This window comes from Anser cygnoides, chromosome 1 (assembly GCF_040182565.1).
Source record: "Anser cygnoides isolate HZ-2024a breed goose chromosome 1, Taihu_goose_T2T_genome, whole genome shotgun sequence".
NCBI classification, from domain to species: Eukaryota; Metazoa; Chordata; class Aves; order Anseriformes; family Anatidae; genus Anser; species Anser cygnoides.
In genome coordinates, this window is record NC_089873.1 from 95271475 (window position 1) to 95291401 (window position 19927).

The window sequence follows — 19927 nt, forward strand, 5'->3', positions numbered from 1 at the left end:
AGTTATGCAATGATTTTACTTGCTTGGAGTTTAACAATTGCCAGGCAAATATTAAACTAACATCTAAATTTATTCCGTAACAATTCTACCAAAAAAACACAGTCTTTTGCCTTCTTCCAGTGATGCTGGAACTACACTTCTGATCTTTAGTTACTAAATGTTTTATGCCTGCTCAAGAATAATGTGGATATTCTCTCAATCACCACCCCCACAGAGCACTAGCAGAGAAGCACTGGTGGGGAGCTGTCATGGTTTAAAAGTCCATCACATGGTTGGTTCAGGAATGGGAAAGAGGCTACTTGGTTACTCACTCCTTTTTGCACCTACATAATTTCTTGGTTTTCAAACTACCTCAGTATCACAATGTTAATTGTGATAACAATAAACCAATGAATATAGAAAGCCATATCACAATCCTACCCTTGAGCTCAAACACATCCTTGAAATTAGTTAAATTTTTTGTCACCATTCCTGCTGTTTCCTTCCATGCCATGTTCTTCTGATGGCTAAAAAAACACCTAAATTCCTGGCTAAATTTCTTTGTGGCTAGTCGATATCTATTTGCTCCTGTACTAAAAGAATAAATAAAGAGCAACTAACAAGTACCAAATTCTACTTTAAGCAGTGCATTTAAAGTGTAGGAGTCAAGTCACTTTAAACCAGATTATAGTAAAGGAATGAAACACGGAAGAATCTCTTTTTGCAGGTAAGTAAAGCTTACTAAGGAAAGACTTTTACTAGGAAAATATTTGAAAAGAAAATTATGTATAAACTGGCAGGACAACCACCCTGTAGGACTGAGAAAGCAGTTTTAGAATGTCTTACACATATAAAAGGAGAGCATAAACATAGCACAACAAACACATGTGCCTACAAGCAACTGAATAAAACAATGACTGAAGCACAACATACTGCATCCTTCTATTTACACATGCAGCACTGCATATTTGTATGTAGTTATGATTTATTATCAAAACATGCTAGTAAAACAATTCAAAAATATACACTACTGAGGAAGACAGTAAAAATACTACGCAGAATAAAATTAAGAAATATAACACAAAGTTCATATGAAAGTATAAACACGTAATACAAGTGATAATGCTTACCACTTGTCTTAAATGTGAAGAGACTTGTAGATAATGGTCCCCTGCAGAGAACAAAAAGATGTTTTTTGTGGTAAGTAAGGAAAATTGACACAAACTGACTTTAATTTATTTTTCTTGTCTGACTGCTTGCCACTGAAACCTACACACATATGCCTAAACAAGGATTTCATGATGAAAGGAACACTTCTGTCACCAAGTTGCAGTGCTTTAAATACAAACCCGTTTTCAAATGAAGTCTTGTCCAGAGATACTACTGGTTTTACAGGTTTTCAAAGCATCTACCCAGCAAAATGGAAAAGTTTCATTAAAACGCTTCCTTTTTTAATTAACCTTATCGTAGTAAGGCAACCTCCTCTGATCATCTGATCACTTCTATTCCTAGGACTTCTGAGATAAAATTACAAGTTACACTCTTTTCTCTTGTGCAATATTCTTGCAAAAATCCATATGCAGCTACAGTGGAAACCCCAATCCATCAAGTGTAATGCAAGCTCTGCTCTGCAAATTCCTCTGTTTAAAACTGCACTACAGTTCTCACACTTCAATCTTGGAGAAAGGTGGAATGAAGAAAAAAAAAAAAAGGACTTTTTTTTGACTTGCATTCAAACTCTGAAATTTCCGCCTTCGACTTATTGGTATTTCTAAAACCATCAAAATCACATTATTTACTATTCAGCTTTCGTCTCACCATTTCGCACAGTGAGCCTGCCCACACATGCACACAGACCACTCCTCACGATGACTGAGCTCCCCAGCCTAACCTCCGGCCTCTCAGGACAAACAGTAGTTGCTCTCATTTAGTAGAGACAACCAAGGGCAAGTGACCTTTGTCCATTGGATTCCAAACACTAGCAGCACGGAAATAAAACAGTTATTATTGGATTGTTTTTGCCTCAAGGTTTTGTTAAAAAAAAAAAAAACACTTCTTCTGAACCATAACCCTTAAATTACAGACTGGACTAAAAGGACAGCTTTGGAAGAAAGAAAAAAGAAAACTTTCCCTGCCCACCCCCATCTTCTTCCCCTACTCCTCCCCAGAGAAAATGCCCCCACACATTACTATGACATGAAGGAAAAAAACAAAAACAAACAAAAAAGCCCCACACAAACAAAAAAGCAACAACAACAACAAACGCTGTCCACTAGCTTGTAAAATTTGAAATTTTAGGAGAAAAATATTATTCACATTAGATATCAAATTTCCCCTCTTTTTATAGAGGAGAAATTATGGTATCTAAATAACAAAAAAAGACCCTGAAATTACAGATTATGAAAAAATAACTGGACAAATTATTTTTACACAGCTCATTAGGAATTTACGCATTTTGGAAGATAAAAGCTCCTTGCAGAATTTGTGAAAGTAATCTTTATGGTCTAGAGGTTAAAAAAAATACCTGGTAAAACAATTGCATCAGAGTAAAAAAGAATTGTGAGAACTTTACAGAACAGCACCCATCTGTGGAACACGTAGATCCTGTAGCTGAAATTACTCCTGGGATGACACAGTACCAAGATCTATGGTGCTAAAAAGAAGGAGGACACAGGAGGTACACTTACACTTTTGAGGTGACATTGTTAGCCAGGGAGCCTTCATAGTATGGAATGCCTTTGCTGATTACAACATCAATTTGGCCACCCAGAGTATTTGACACAACGCCTGCGTGAACACCAGCCATGCAAAGTGATGATGACTTGAGGAGGGGGGAAAAAGAAAAATTTAATACTACATTGTAAATAAATTAAGTAATACACAGTGTATTGCAAATGCTATGCTGCAAAGTCACATTCTTTGTTGCTATTATTACATTAAGAAACTTATTATTTAACTATATCTGTTATTTAGAAATCATTTATCTTTGTTTTATTGTGGAATTTATAAAAACATAGAAAACATCTCAGACATTTCAGTGAGTCCTAGCCCAGACGTATTTGGAATGCAACTCTTGTAATCAAATATGCTCAAATAAACAGCAAGGTGAACAACTCTGAGAAAGACTGCAAGACAGATTTTTAGCCTACGATAAATCTTTTATGCCAGACAACAGAAGCTGAATATATAAATACCAAGAAAACCTTTTAGTATAAACATACTTTGTGTGCTTTCTTCATTTTCTCACAATTAAGGAGTGATGCAGTACAGGTTTTGTAACTTTGAGCCAGTGGGTTGTATATTTTATCTTGTGATTAAACATGGTTAGCATCCCAGCAATCTGATCCATAAAAACCCACCGTAATACGCGAATGCATTTTCTTCTGAGGAACCCTGTTACCTATGTTGCACAGGCCAGTGGAGATCAATTAATCAAACTGTTTTTGTTGTTGCTCTTCCCATCTTATCCCAGAGGCTGTTAGTCCCACCCTGCTAACAAATACCACAGCGACGTTTCCATTTCCCTGGCTTGTAGTCCTGACAGCAGGACTGACCCACTCCACCAAGTCATTCAGGCACAGCACAGACTGAGCAGAGCAAGATGCCCGTTTCCTACAGCAAACTAGCCCAGGACACCTTCATCTGCAAAGCAAGACTTTTCAACCCAAATGGGCTCAAGGCAGAAATGTCCTTGTGCTAAGGAGCAGAGACACAGTCCAGTTCCAAAAAAAGCTTAGCAGCAAGGGCTCTGCACCCGCCCAACGGTGTACACCAAGTTCCTGCAGGATGACTGGCTCTGCACAGTGCAACAGGCACATACAGACTATTCACAGGCACTGCCTGCCACGTGAAGCACTGAGTACGCACGGACACACGACAACTATGCAGCCCGTTGCTCGCATCCAATGTGACTGGGATCAACCTGAATTTTAGAATATCAGCGGGGATCAAGTTGCCTGCGGATCACCTGGGTATCTCCCTATATACCTTCCAGAAACCACATTTAGCTTTTTATTTCTAGTGTGGTGTCCCAGCACAGATTTCCCAAGCCGATAAACAACAGATGACGGCTGCAGATTTATATTTACTTTTAACAGTTGCTTTCCCAAAGCAAGTTTGCTGCTCATTGCTAGTACTAAATACATTTGCTGCATTGCTCTGCCAACCATTCCACGGGGCACTACTGAGCCTCACTGCAATTCTCTTAGAAGGAATCAGCAGATCCTTTCCAGAAAAGGGAGACTTCATAGATGATTGTCCTCAACAGTTTATTGTAAAAAAAGAACAACTTTTCTACTGTGGCCTTTTGAGAAATAATTGCATGCTGCAACAGGCCAGGAGGCCCTTATATCTCAGGCTCACTGGCACAGAAACTTCTTACCAAGACATTCCTAGATATAATTCTCTTTAGTATATTCACACATAAAAACTCCAGCCCATTGTGGATCCTTATTCCTCACCCCTCAAATATCCCCAAAGCTCTCTAAACAAATGTAATTATGTCTGGCTGATGAACTCAGCGATCCTCTCCCTTCCTTCCTATTTTCCTTGAAAGCAGAAGGATGCGATCCTGCAGCAAATGAAAATCTCTCATGCCTGCTCACCAGAAGATGGCAGCAATGAGTGCTCCAAGTCCTCAAGGAGTGCAAGACATTAGGGTCACACAAAAAAAAAAATCAAAGTTTAGGGTATTTTTTTAAGCAACAAGAAGCTAAGATCATTAGAAATGTATGCAAGAGAAATTTCTACCTGAAACTTTGTCTAAAGTGTTGGACAACTTGATTTCTTTCCAAACTTGACTTCTAGGTAATTCTCTGCCTTTTATTCAGAATAGAGTAATAAAGTACACAAAGTAACAGTGAATTTATTTCCTGAAATTTCCTTTTTCCTGCATAGAAAACAGCTTTTGCAGATTTTGGCAAAAAAATCCCAACAGGCTGAATGCGTACAGATGCTGCAAATATGATGGGCAGAGAATCAACTCCGTCTTATTACTAGGTATAAAAATTGCCCTGCAGCTATTTAGTAAGGACTTACTGTGGAACAGAACACCTAACACAGTTATACTATGGTGATTTTTTTCTTTTTTAACATATGGGAAGTTATTTATACAGGTAACCTAGGATTTACAGGTATTTGAGAAAAGAAAAATCAGGGAGGCATACTTTGGGTTCATATTAAATATTTTAAAAGTGTAGAGTTTTTTTGTAGCATTCTAAGTAGTTTACATTATTAGATGTTTATTTCCAGTTTATAGAACCATTAATTTTATGGTATTAACTGTTTTGCAAATGGTTTTTTTACATCTGCTGAGTGTAAACAGATTTTCAGTGTAAACAACTGAAAGCCTTTGTGTAGAGATATATTAATGTTAAAAACCAGGACACCATTAAAAAAAACACAGTATTGTTTCTGTCTTTATAAATCTGAACTTCACAACTTGAGAAAGCCATCAAAAACAAAACACGAAACATGAAACAGTATTTTGGTTGATCCGTTTTTCTCAGCAGGCCTTGCAAAAATGTTCAAGTCTCTATTATATTATGGCGCTTCTTGGAGATGGCAACATAGAATGGTTTGGGTTAGAAGGGACCTTTTAAATCATCTAGTCCAAACCCACCACCAGGAGCACAGGCACCTTATCAGGTTGCCCAAATCCCCACCCAATCTGGCCTTGAGCACTTCTAAGAATGGGGCATCCACAACTTCTTTCAGCAACCAGTACCAATGCTTAACCACCCTTGTGGTAAAATACGTCTTTCAAACATCCAATCTAAATCTAGTTTCTTTTCTTTTCTAGTTTTCTTTTCCATTTGAAGCCATTACCTCCCACCCTACAAGCCTACAAGACTGGTGAAATCTTTCACTGTCTATCTTATGAGCCCTCTCTAAGTATTGAAAGACCACTAGAAGGCTTCCCCATAGCTGAACAAACCCAGCACTCCCATACTCTTTTTATAGGAGAGGTGCTCCAGCCCTCGGATTATTTTTGTGGGCCTCCTCTGAACTCACTGAAGCACCAGCCATTTAGCAGCAGCATAAAAAAAAAAACATAAGCAGCATGCTATTCACTTTAGGAGGCACAACTCCCAGAATCCAGACAGAAGAGCTAATGCAGACATCTATAACAGAGTTTTAATCATACATAACATATTTTACCAAAATTCATGTGAGCCCACAGTATTAAGTTTACTTACATCTCTGTATCCATGAGGAATAGTGCCTGAAATATCAGCAAAAGGAATCACACACCCAGCTGGACAATACTTACTAGAAGAAAACAAAAAATCAAGTCAAAATATGCATGCAACCATAACTCTTACAATGTTATACAACAGTCACTGCTTTTTATTTACAATACGCTACGTTATCGTTCATTTATCATTATGTGAGGATATATCCTAATTGAAAAGATAAGAAATCAGACAAAAATATACTCGGGAAGAGAAGTATACAACAGCAGAACAGGCATTTGAAAAAGGTAGTTAAAAACCCATTTCATCTGTAATTCAGTTATAATAACTGAATATAATAAAACAAATTATGCCATCAATTTTTTTAACATAAATACTACATGGCTTCTGTAAATTGAAAGTCTTGTAAGTAGCAGTATTTATGAATTATATTTTATAAACTAGAGACCTGCATATCTATTTGCTTTGCATCTTTAAACTGTACATCTGAAAAGTAATGATATTTTGTAATAGCTCCTGGCAACGTTTTGATCATAAAAAACCAGGCCAAATTCAGTTAATACCACTAGCTCATGGAAAAAACGGGAAGACATCTGCACACATTCACATTCTGGTGCCATTTCATACTGCACATACAAAAACCATTAAGTCTTCAAGATTTAACAATGAACTTGGGTAAAATGTCAATTCAACAACAGTTGAAGCAAGTTTGCAGGTACCATGAAATCAACAGGATATGAAGACAAACACATACAGGGTAATGCCAGAACCTACAATTCTGGAACTTGGGAAAATGAGCAAGGAATGCAAAGGTTGCATTTTGAAAGGTTTGATTGAAAGCCCTTGATTTCAGGGCTTAATTTCTCCAAAAAGTAAGTTTAAATACTTCACTTCAGTCTACAGCTTTAAACACTGTCCTTGCTTTAGACAGAAGTGGAGGACAAAACAGGCAAATGATGTATGTCTCCTCCATCAGAAGGAACAGCATTTTATATCTCTACAGAACCTCATTAATTCACACCAAACTGTGAAATGGCTTTGCAATTATTATTTCTTTTTACCCATTTCAGAGTTTAGTGCTTCTTTGAGAACTTTAATATGAATTTCAGTATTGAAGGGGCATACACCCTGTAATATATATTTATAAAAGTATATTTTTTAATGGGAATGTGATATTAGCTTATATGCATTAGTGCAAATTAACGAGGTTCTACTGTATACTGCATGTAAGATAAAAATAGGAAAGAGCAAGAAGGACGAGTGCAAATGTCAATATTATTAAGCTCTAACCCCAATCTCTTTGTTTCTTGAGTCCTCTCGACCTCCAATTTTCAAGTTGGGTTAGGTGTAAGTAACAGTGAACTAGAAACACTAAAATGACTTCAGTAAAGATAAAGGGGCGGAAAAAGAGGTAAAATTAATCTTACTTGAATTCTGGTTCGGAAAAGTGACTTGCATTGTCTAAACAGGTAATTAGGTCTGGAAAGAAAAAATATTAGGTCAAGAGGATGATAAAGACAACAGGTTTGAGCATGCTTTTCAGAAGTGCACAAAAAACATATTTGAGCCTCTGTGGCTTAACCAAAAGTCTCGAAGGAAAAGAAAGTTTTTATTTAATAATTTTCTTTCAACAGATTTTGTATGACAGTAGAACCTTGATAATTTGAGTACTGAGAAATACACTGTTAGATAGACATGAAGGATACACTACAAACATATGGCAAGTTTCTTGTAGCTTAATTTTAATTTATAGCTATACTTCAGGGAACCTATGAATGAGACACAAACATATGCCCTGTTCACAAAAGGAAACTGAAACAGAAAATTAGATAATAAGCTAGCTAAACAGGCCTGTGTTTTCAGCACTTAACAGTCCTACAGTATTAAAACCAGGCAGCACGGGAACATTAGAGTGACATGTTACTGGCATTCATGACTGTTGCATCAAATTTTATGTTTCTGTGCTTTGTGTAAGCACATACAATCCAAAACACACAGAAAAGCACCAGAAAACAAAAATTAAAAAAAATATATCACATGAAAACCCTTCATCTGTTCTTTTTAGATCACATCTAATAAGGATTTTCTCAATCTTTGTGCCTTGCAAAGCAGTTGCTGGCAATCCCTCATCTCCTTGTGGACCACATATGTCACTCACTTTTACAATGAGTGAAAGGAGATGCAAAACAAATACAGTTGCTTCTTTTAAAGGCTAGAAAAACAAAACAAAACAAAAACACGGATGGGAGACAAGAAATGGCAAAAATAAAAAAAGTAGTCAGCAGTCAAAGAGGGACTGAAGGGTAGAGAAAGTATAGCAAGCTGTTAGTGAAACTAAAATTTTCCATGAGGTGGGTCTGCATAAAACATATACAGTTCGCTAAGAAAAAAAAATCAGTTATCTGTCATCTGGATTACTACCTGAAAAAAATGCATTTCATCATTTATCCAAAGTAGCTCTTTCACTCATAACAGGTAACTATGAATCTTGCTATATCCGGGGTAAGCTTTAATAACTTTTTCTTTTTTAAATACTGTAACTTACATAGTAACTCAACAGTTTGATTTCCTGTGCAGAAATATCAAGAAAACTCTATCAGAATTCATCACTTTTAGATGTTAATTTGTGAGAATGTAGGAAAAAATACATTAGTTTTTTGTTTTTACTAGACAACTGTCATTTAATCAGCACAGAAAAACAAAGAGAATCTTATGAATACCTGATTTGTCAGTGGTTGAATAAGCCGCAAGAAATCCACGCCCAGAAGTGTGTATTCCGCTCATGAACTGTACTGTGACTTCATTACTTTTTGAAGTAATTAAACCATCCATTTGAAAGCTAAAGCCACAGTATTTTCCTAGGAAGAGAAGGAGGAAAGAGACATGGACCAAAACCAACATATGTAATTAGAATCTTCATTTCCAGTATAAGCTCACATTAGTTCTGGTGTATATATTCAAAACAAAAACATGTAGATAATAAAAAGGCATGTAGTCAGTGTCCATTTAAAGCAAAGTATGGGTAACATAAACTTGCAATTGGTTCACCTACCATTTTGCTGCACCCAGAAAATCTAAGAGAGGCACCGGAGCTTTTCAGAAAAGAAAAAAGGTAATGCAGCTTAGATTTGGTCTGCCTCTGGATCTGGGTACTTCTCTCTTGCAATACAGAATAGAAATATCACGTTTTAGACTGAGAAGCTGGAGTCGGCAGGTATTGACAATATTTGCCTATAAAGTCCTAGAATTACTACCAAATGACTTGAACTTACCTGGATGAATGGCTATTAAACAGATTCAAATCAGTATGGAATTCTCCAGCCCTACTAACTAGAAACTTTAATAAAATACTGACCAGTTTATTAACTAGTTAAGAAAAAAAAAATCTTCTGTTCTACAAGCACCCTTAGACAATCAATGTTATAAACAGCCTCTGACCCTATATTCTCTGCAGAATATTAAAAGTGGATAATCACCAACAACAGATGACACCGCATGTTTCAGTTTACCATTCATTTATTTGTCTTCTTGATAAGTATGTTATCATATTGTAAAATAGCAAAAAAAAAAAAAAAAGAAGCCAAATTACCTTCTCAACTAAAGGAAAATTACAGTACTAAGGAAGAGGGGTTGGAATAACACGGCCCTGTTTCTGATCAAATATAATTTTTTAAAAGGTATGTCAAATTTCTTTAAAAAGAGAACTGCAATCTCAAACATTTAAAAAATAGAAACACAAGTTCCTGTCACTCTTCAGAGCTTCCTAAATTTTTCTTATTCTGATATTTTTCATATAAAGCACGTGTTTTTTTCTGATGAAAAACAGAAAATAGATCTTACAATACTTTAATGAAATGTATAAAATTACATGCAATGTAATCTTACTTCAATTCACTACTTACGCTGGTCATCAGCAAAAGTTACGAAAATAAGTCCCCTTTTACCAAGGCTCCCCACTGACCCTATATTTTGCCCTAAGCTATGTTTCAGTGATTAATTGCATTCATTATGATGAACTGCATTATTTTTCCAACTACACCCTCCACCCCCCTCACCCTGTTTTCAGCTTCTGGATCTTGTTACACAGCTGACCAGCAAGAGACTCTTCTCAAGACAGACACCATTTAACCTCTTCTTTGGGCAAACACACACAGCAAGACATGTAAATCTAGCCTGGATAAACTATCCAGTGCTGCTCATACCATGGAGATACAGCCTTTGACAAACTGTAGATGGATGCACCTTATGATTCATTGCAAGACATACTTTTGAGACTATAAATCATTTCCCCAGCTCTTCTCTGGCCTCCTTCCAGATTTTTAGCAGACTTTTTAAAAAGTTGGTACCAGAAATGGACAAAACGTGACTGCAGTGATAACTGTCAATGGTATGAACAGAAGATGTAGTATTACCGATTTGTCTGTATTTATGCACTGAAGGATCCAAAGTGCTTTTGTACAGCAGCATTACAGCACAAGGGGAATTCCCACAGTAGTTTACATTCTTTGCTCCTACAGATGTGGCCTTACATAAAATATATTAAATAAATACATCTAAGTATAAATACATACTGGCTGGATTGCAATGAAACTTAACACAGAACACCTCTAAATCTTACTGAAACTACTGACAAACCTAACACCAAATATTTCAATCTGTTGACTTACTGATAAATATTCAAAAGGCTTAGAGTGAGATCGAAACATTAAGAGCTTCAGTAGAAACTTTCTCTCCTTATCAATGAACTAACCCAGTAACAATTCAATTTTGAATCTAAATCAGACAATTTTTAAATTAATTTTGAGTTAAAATAGGTATCATTGAATTTCACATTTTATGTAATGCAATTATTTCAATACTAGACTATATTAGCAGTGCTGAATGCAAGAAAATTAAGAACTTAGGATAAATTCAGAAGATTAATTCCTTCCAAATTCAAATCACTGTTTAGTCTCTCCAATGTTTACTGCTTCAAATATGAATATTTAAGAAACTGTACCATCTGTATCTGCCAGTGTTAATATCACTGATCGCTCTGTGATTTAATTTATCAGGAGCAGAACAACACACACATTTGCTTGACATACTGTATTACTACACCAGCTGGGAACAGCTGAAAGTCAAGAGAAACAAATGAAGTAGAAAATTTACTTGAACCCATTACGTCACTTGTAAAAGTGAATAATAGAGTTATCAGAACTAGACGTTCCTTGCCATTTAAGGACTTCGGTGCTTTCTATTTTAGACCAAGTCTGGCTCAACCACTCCAAGCACAGACTTATTTTCACACATGCTTACCAAGGTAACAGTTGGAAAAGAGGGTTAACTAAGCTAACATTCTACTAGCCTCTTTATAAAAAGACTCAGTTGAGTGGGATTAGTATTTGAGTACAACTAAAACAATCTCGGTGAAGTAAGTCTCTCTCTCTCTCCAGATTACTGATTTAGGAAACAAAATAAAATGACTCTGCATAATAGCAACTAATTTTAGTGAAGGAAAAATGACAATTCATTTGAGTTTTATGCATAATAACAAGAAGGGTCTTAAAACCTTACATATACCTTGATGTGGATGATAATTTCACACTATTTGAAAATAACCACCTTATAATAATGAAATTCAATTTGTCCTCTTAAAAGAGAGCAAATTAAACTATGGACGCCTTCCTATCGGAAGATATTTGAAATACATAATTATCGAAGCTTGACATCCTTTATTACCACTGAAATGAAGAGCTCAGACAAGAACTTCCTCAGTATAAAAAGGCAGGGTTTTTTTTTCTTTCTTTTTTTTTTTTTTTTAATAAAGATGCTCATAATTTTGCAACTCCCTCTTCACTGCTTACAAGAACTTGGTGGAGTCTCTTGTCCACTTTGCAAGCTACTGGGAAATGTCTGAGAAAAAAAAATTTACAGTAGAGTCTCTTTCAATAGCCTGAAGAATCAAAGACTGTTATAGGATCTGTGTTGCATTTAGCACAGTTGTATATACAAACAAAATACAGATTGTTCTGTTGTCATTATAATTCATCATTTTTTCAGTACATTTTTAGGTTCTAGGAATTGTGGCAAGACAAAGATATACATACACTTTAATAATACAGTAAACAAAATGCAGTTACTAAAGAATAATTAGATTAACACTGTGGCATTCCAGAAACCTTACCTGCTGAGCAACAATAGTAAGCATCCTTGAAAGGAGCACATCACCTGAGAAAGGGACTATCGGACTACTGTTTTGTTTACCACTTTGATTTTTATATAGTTACAGTTTCATCTGTACTCCCTGCCCGTATTGAAGACCTGTATAGAAAACAGGTCTTTCCTAAGCTGTCTTTTCTAGAGGTACTATTAGTAGTAAAGTTATTAAAACTAGTCCCTGATGGCTGTTTTTCTGCTGTGGTAGGTTATAACACAGCACTCCATTATATTTTGCAGTTTCCTTGATATGAAGCTCAGTAAAAACACAACTCTAACTACAGAATTCCTAAAATTCCTTCTTTTACCTAATTTAAGATTTCTGTACATAATAAACACCTCCTTCTTTTCATCACTTCTTCTAAGAGTCGAAATCCACTTAGAAAGCACTGAATGCTTATATTCAGGCAAGGTCTCACCCTAACCAAAAACCAATTGAATTAGAACAGTTTTCCAGGGCTACAAAAAATAACTTAAATAATACCATAAACCTCACAGTTACTCTATGCTCAGAGCAGGCTAGGAAAGAAAAATTAAGAGCTACAAAAGTACTAAAACTATGTGCCAAGTCCTATAAAAGACAATAGCTTTTCAATACCAAAAATAAAAGCTGTTACCTATCTCTGTCCTGGTGGAGCCAATCCCATTGTGAACTCTCAAGTAACTGGAATGACAAGAATCTGAGTCATCAATATCAAAATCACCAAATTTGAGCTGAACTCGCTGCCCAGGCTTTACACGAATTTCCCATTCACAGACTGTACTATTGGGAGAGGTCTGTGGGTAGTTTATCGAAGCAAGAGTTCCACTTTCAGGGCCCAGAACGGTGTGTCCACATCCATCACCTACAAAAGAACAAAAATGAGTTAGCTACATTGCATACAACTTTAAAGCTTCACTGGTCATTTAGTTATCTTCTGCTGTGGCACAAATTTAAAACAAAACAAAACAAAACAAAAAGCAAAAGTGTGTTGTTTGTTTTTTTAAACCTTACTAATCATGTTGGAAAAAAAAAAACACTCGAAGGTAAGTCATGTACAGAAGGAAGAGCAATCGTGACACAATACCTTTGAACTAACATTGGCTAGTGTTTTAACTTCTCATCATTTGTGACCAGAGGGGTTCTACAACTTCCTCAACTAGATAAAAGTTTGTCCACAATGACTTTAAAAATCGTCCTGAAAGTACAGAAAGTGTCCTTGCTATTTTGTGTTCCCTCAACACCTATATACAGTAGAAAACAGGTTCCAAAAAGGAGAAAGGAGGTAGAAACCCACTAATAAAATAAAAGCACATCATTTCTCTGTTGTTACTGTATCCATAACACAATGAGAAAGAACAGAATTGGAAAGACAAGGGACAGCAAAAACTCTACTGAAAATAACTGCCAGGTCTGAACATCATCAAACTGCTAGTGCATTGTTTTCTACTTTAAAACAATTTTAATACTGTAATTAATTCAACCCACTCCTTAGGGAACATGCTTAATTCTTCTGAGATTTGTATAACAAGTTAATTTCTAACTCCAACATGAGGCCCTCAACTTAACATTAGAGCATTAATATTAAACGGCAGTAACAATATTAGAGATGACTTGTACAAATTATGATTTCTTAAAATCAAATGATGAAAAGCAAACATAAATCTATTTACTCAACAGCATAATGTGAACTGACCCCAGTATATAGTACAGGACTAGCGTAAGAATCTGTGAGTTGTTCTGGAAATAGGAACATACTTTAAGTAACATCTACCGTCACTGGCTCTTTATAAATCACTGTACCATTAGCACCAGAGCCTCAAAAGCCTATTTACTGAATTTGGTCACATGAATGTCTAAGCCGGGAACAGCATTATCACTTTCAGAATTTGACACTACAAAGTCCAGAGATCTTTTGAAAGAGATCTGTACATGTTAACCCAAAAGCAATCAGGACCTTTCAGGATCCTGAAAGGATCAGAAATCATTAAGAGCAGGAGTTCAACACACTGAAGTGGCATGGAAGAAAAGCTCAATCAAACAAATCTCATTAATCTGTTTGCAAAAGCACCTGATTTTCAGTGACAAAATCTGTTTTCTTCACAAACTGAGCACTTTACAGACAGTCCTATGGTTCCAAAATCTAAACCGCTGCTGTTATGTAGAGAATTATGAACAGATGCAAGCTTTCTTCCTAGCAGTCTTGAATGAAAAAAGATGCATCTTCTCTTGGGAAAGGTAACTGGGATATCTGCTTCAGTAAAATCAAAAATTCTATCTGTAAAGCTGGTTTTTAGACATGTTTTAATTTGTCCAACTTTAGCAAGTTGCTATAAAACACTGGTCCATCCCATGACAAATGCTACTCCCATTTGAGTGATAGCTGATTATTACACTCTACTTAATTTACACTTCCCGTTACAAAAATAAACAGAAAGCACATATTTTACTTTCCTAAACTTTTACTCTAATACATGAATACATAATTGTCCAATGTTACCAAATAGGTAGCTTAAATAGTACAATTTGCTTATCATTTTAATACTGGTTTCTTTCCAAAAGCATGTTATAAACCTAAAAGTGAGAGATTTATCATTTAAAACTTGCATGGTGTTGGTTTATTAGTTACTAAAACTTTGGTCATCAAACTCATTATTCACAGTATACTTATCAGTCAAAAACAAAACAAAACAAAACAAAACAAAACAAAACACAAGCACTGACTCCTTTGCTGGTAAACTAGCTTTTCACAAGCAAGTACTCACACACATTACAAAACACGTGAAACGTATTATATGAACAACAATAATAATGACAAATAGATACTAGGTCTTCTATTCATGGTGATATTTGTGGCTAGTATTTCAAAACAGACATTTATATTGCAAAAATATGAAGTTAATTTTCAACGTAAACATCAATGAGTTTTAGATTATGTCTTAAATAAAAGCAATGAGCCAGTCAACCAGTTCTGTGCTTTTCCTGTTGTCACAGGTGTGAACAACTGTTTAGTCATTTACGGATTTAAAATATGCAGATATGCTAATAAAGTCACCTTTTGAACATCAAATCATAGTATCTTTGACCTGTCCAAGCAGATAGATTGCTCTGATCGCACCATAAGGAAAATAGAAGTGGTTTTGAGATCTACAATACTTGGTTATTATTTCTCATTTCAATGGGCCTATTATTGCAATGCAGTAGTGCCACATATGCTATTTCTGAAAACTAGGAATTCCAGTGACATACATGATTCTCCCCTACACTTTGCTTCTTCAGCCTAGGTTGCTGGAAGTCAAAGACAAAGAAGAGCTTGGGTCTTTGACCCAAACTGTATTTAAACCGTGAATTTGTCCAATTAAAAGTAGCAAAGAGCACTTCTAACACGCATTTTTACCATTCTCTTTGCTAGCTTGCTGTTCAGCTGTCTCAAGCACAGAACAATACCAGCACTGCATTTGTAACAATGAACAAGGCATGCCTTTCTGATGAAAAAAAAAAAAAAAAAAAAGTTAAACTCCAGAAACATGATTTGATGGAAAGATAAATCTCAGATCTTCCTTTTGTTGTAGGCTTTATCGAAAGAAAACATGCAAGGCAAAATCCTCCTATAATCTATCCACTTTAAAGAACGTGCTGTCAAATTGTGCTGGAAAGGAAAAATACTTGTGCTGTAGTGCATCTACAGCATCACCTTACAATGATGCCACTTTTTAAAAATAGCTCGTTCTGGATGGGTATTTTAGATCTCATTTTGTTTTGTTTCACTTCAGTTAGTGATAGCAGACTTCATGCCTGAAGAAGTTAAAGATTTATCACTGAGTGTCTGGCACGCACTTACAGTCTGCCAAGGGCAGAATCATCACTCAGGAGCTATTTGGAAATTTCTAAAATTCTACTTGCAGTGAAACCCACAGAACAACAAAGCCTCGCTTTATTTTATTGGTTCTAAAAGGATAGTTCTTGAGGTTTTCTATCTAAATGGCGCTTCATCATTTCTGCTCAAGTTGTATAAACACCACTGATCATCCCCAGAGATGTACACATCTTTTATCGGGAGAACAATCTGCAATACTCAGCAGTTTCCCCAAGAAAAAGAGAAAGCACAATTCTCTGCACAACATACAGTAGCATTAGCTTCTTCATTCATTTGGAAGCCATTAATTAACTACCACAGAATCTTTTGTTTTGGTTAATCTGCATGTATGAGAGTGGAACATCAGAGTACACATAAGAGACAGACGTCAAGTCCTAAATCAGTTACTCTTGAATGAGATGACAACTTCTGTTACCAGCTACCAGTACACAGCTGAATGACTCCTTTGCCTTCTTTCAGCCCTCTCCATCACACAACAGACCTACTGTAGAGGCAGAACTGACCGAGCTCTTCACCAAATCATTTGCACGTACACATCACACCTGACACTTGCTGGAAGGTCTGCACATGTGCAATGAATTTCATGTGCCCTGAGGACCAGGTTCACAGCAAACTGAGTAACCCCAGTTCTTCAGCGAGCTGTCTTAGGAACACGGGTGCCTCTTATGAAGCCGGTAGAGGAGAGCAGACTGATGTCGTCAGGAGAACCATTCATCTCTTCCAGAGGCGCCTTCGAATGCAGTCTGGATGAATTATCCTGATGGATTACACATGACCCCCAGGCTATATAGCACGCTGATGTCTGATGCAATCATGCAGATGATTTAACATAATTTCCCATATCCAAGTTCTTTGCATCAACAAAATACAGAACTTGAACAAACATAAACATGGCAAAATGCAGTAGATAAGAAGACAACGTGAAATTTAACAAAATGAGAGGATACTGCACATGTAGGAGTGGGTGCTAAGTCCTTTAGTAATATCCATTAAAGAGATTAATTGACTTCAACTACTAAGAAAAATAATCAGAACTTTTTCCCCAAGATTGGCTGCTGTTGATCTTGTTTCTCCCTTTCAAAACATGGTAAAAATTAATCTTTAAAACTTGAGAATGCTTTCTGATTCCTTACTTGGAGAAGAGGGAATGATAAAATAAAGAGATCAGACAGTTTAAAATTAAAGTCTATAAAGCATAACTGATGCAGATCAAAACACTGATCTCAATTTTAACACGTGGCACCAGCCACTTGAACAGACTCTATTTAACCAGTGGATTTCCTGAGGAGATTTTGCATACATAAGCTATGATTTTCTGTAAATTTATGACTACCTACAGGATTTAATTGAATCTTTCTTAACTAAGCAATGGTAGAACCGAACCTATTAGTCATATAAGCAATAATACATTTTAAAGCATTCATTTTAGCTCCACATACAGCGGAGCTCCCTGACACACTGCACTAATCCCTCCTCTTCTGTTTAGCTTCTGTACACTGTATTTCCCTGCTCTTTATCAGCATCACTAAAAGATGCTGCATCTACCTCTTGCTTTTCTCAGTGCAGACAAGAAAGTACACACAACCTGCAAAACAGTTCCATGATTAAGAAACACTGAAGAATGAAGGCCATAGAGACCTCAAATTCTAAATAGCTTTTCAAGGTATTTAGGTAAATGCCCTCATTTCTGTCATCCAAACTCCTTGTTGTTTCCACACAAATCCCCAGAACTATGTTCTTCAGGTGGGAATCTGCCCCTCTGTCAGAATTAATGTTCTTAACAAGCTACCAAGCACACAGTCCACCTTCATCTTTACGATATTTACTTGCCTCAGTACCATACTGTTTGGAGCATTTCATCCCACTACAGATGTTTCACAACATAAAATTCCCCCACACCTCCACAAGTGGGGCCGTAGCTCAGTAACACCTGAAGGTGCTTTAAATTAGCGCAGCCGTGAACAAAAGCACGCCTTGTCTGTCCCTCGCTTTTGGCCACTTGTTCTCACACCCTTCCTGGTACTGGAGGTAAACACTTCCGGAGCCATATGGTAAACCAAAACAGGGACTTGAGATAAAAAGAGCTGTTAGGTTTAACCTAGAGCAATCCTGCTGTTTATTTTACAGCACAAATGCAGCAGTGATTTTTCTGACAGACGGATGGGAGAGCATAACGGCAGGGAAACACCAGCAACTGCTTTTTTCCCCAGCACTGCCAGCCTGTGTTGGCATTTTAAACTCCACTGAATATCAACCAGAAACGCAGAAACCATCCCTCCCCGGGAAGGATCACTCACAGAAGTGGTGCACTGGTTTGAAGGACTGAGACGGCTGAAGACAAACCAGTGCCCCTACCCACTGCCACAGCACAGCATTTCTTTTCAGCAAGGGAAGGAGGGCTGGCTGGATTACTGTCTCAGCTTCAGTTGATTTACTTGCTGTGGGGCAGCCTTAAAATGGTAATGAAATTATGGGTTGAGGTGTAACAAAGATGGAAACAGGACAGAAGGTAAAACACAGTATTTTGCCTTTCAAAATGTTTTCAGCTCAGTACTGCAGTGAGGCAAAGGAAGATACTTGCTCTTATAGCAAAAGCACAACATTTAAAATGGCATTACAACAAAACTTTACTGCTTTCATTTACAACACTAGCCACATACTGGGCTCGTGATTCTTAGCACTTCATTATTTTTATCTATACATGGAGCTTTTCAATCACCATCTCTGGAAATGCAGTCTTAGCTTTCAGTCACTGAGTTTCACACAAAAGCATAACACTTAGCCTTGCTAAATTTAACATCCAAAATATGGTAACATTTTAAAACAAATTATCTTAAATTATTGCCTCCTAAGAGCAGGTAAGACGTTTGCTTCCTCTGCTACAATGTACTAACCAAAGCGACTACTTCAAAAGAACAGAAAAGAAAGATCCACTGTCTAAGACTGTGTCGCAGAGCTTTTCCTTACTGATGTCAGGGAAACAACGTGAATAAGTCTACACGGACAGTTATGATTTGCTTAAATAGTACCCGAGAAAAAGCAGCCTATAAAGGCAGGCTAGCCATGGGGAAAAGTGATTTACATGAGCAGTCTGTAACAGCTCTTTGTGTTCAATGACGCATGTTACAGAAGCCCTCCAGACCTACTACCCATGCTGAATCAAAGGGACGGTTCACGTTGTATGTCATCTTTTGTCTGGCACACGCAGCCTGCCTGCTTCCCAAGACGTATCATTTACTTAGCATCTGCACCAACACGTTCATAAAAATAAACGCTGCTGTGCTTCAGTGCACTAAGTGCAACACAGCAAAACACAGCTGATGAAGGAAATGAAAAAGAACTCATAGACGGTCACACAAAACCAGACAAGCAGCAGCAGCAGTCAAGGTCAGAATAGGCTTCAGATCCTTTTAGGTCCTCAAAAGCCTCATCATGCCAGGACCGAACGAAATTTCACAAGCCTTATGTATTTCAACAAAGCAGCAAAAACTTCTCCAATCACACTGGTAATACACATGTTAAACTAATACCACAATCATCTTTTCCTCTCTTCTGTTACTAGTCCATAAATGAGATCACACAGCCTACACTGCGGGTCCACAATGGCAAACACCATGGTGGCCTTTACAAACAGCTGGTGCTTGCTGTACCCTAGCAGTTTTACGCTCTGGATACACCCCTATTTGTCTTTTGCTGAGT

General features: G+C 36.8%; 1 protein-coding gene across 1 annotated transcript in view; it reads right to left on the reverse strand.

The window, feature by feature from the left end:
- DCBLD2 (discoidin, CUB and LCCL domain containing 2) overlaps positions 1-19927 on the reverse strand; it is a 44462-nt gene that overhangs the window by 14630 nt on the left and 9905 nt on the right. The window contains exons 2-7 of the mRNA XM_066990387.1: positions 12989-13216; positions 8894-9031; positions 7601-7652; positions 6177-6249; positions 2667-2800; positions 1110-1150 (exon numbers count right to left, since the gene is read on the reverse strand). Of these exons, the coding sequence (XP_066846488.1) occupies positions 1110-1150; positions 2667-2800; positions 6177-6249; positions 7601-7652; positions 8894-9031; positions 12989-13216 (666 nt within the window). The remainder of the gene's footprint in view (positions 1-1109; positions 1151-2666; positions 2801-6176; positions 6250-7600; positions 7653-8893; positions 9032-12988; positions 13217-19927) is intronic.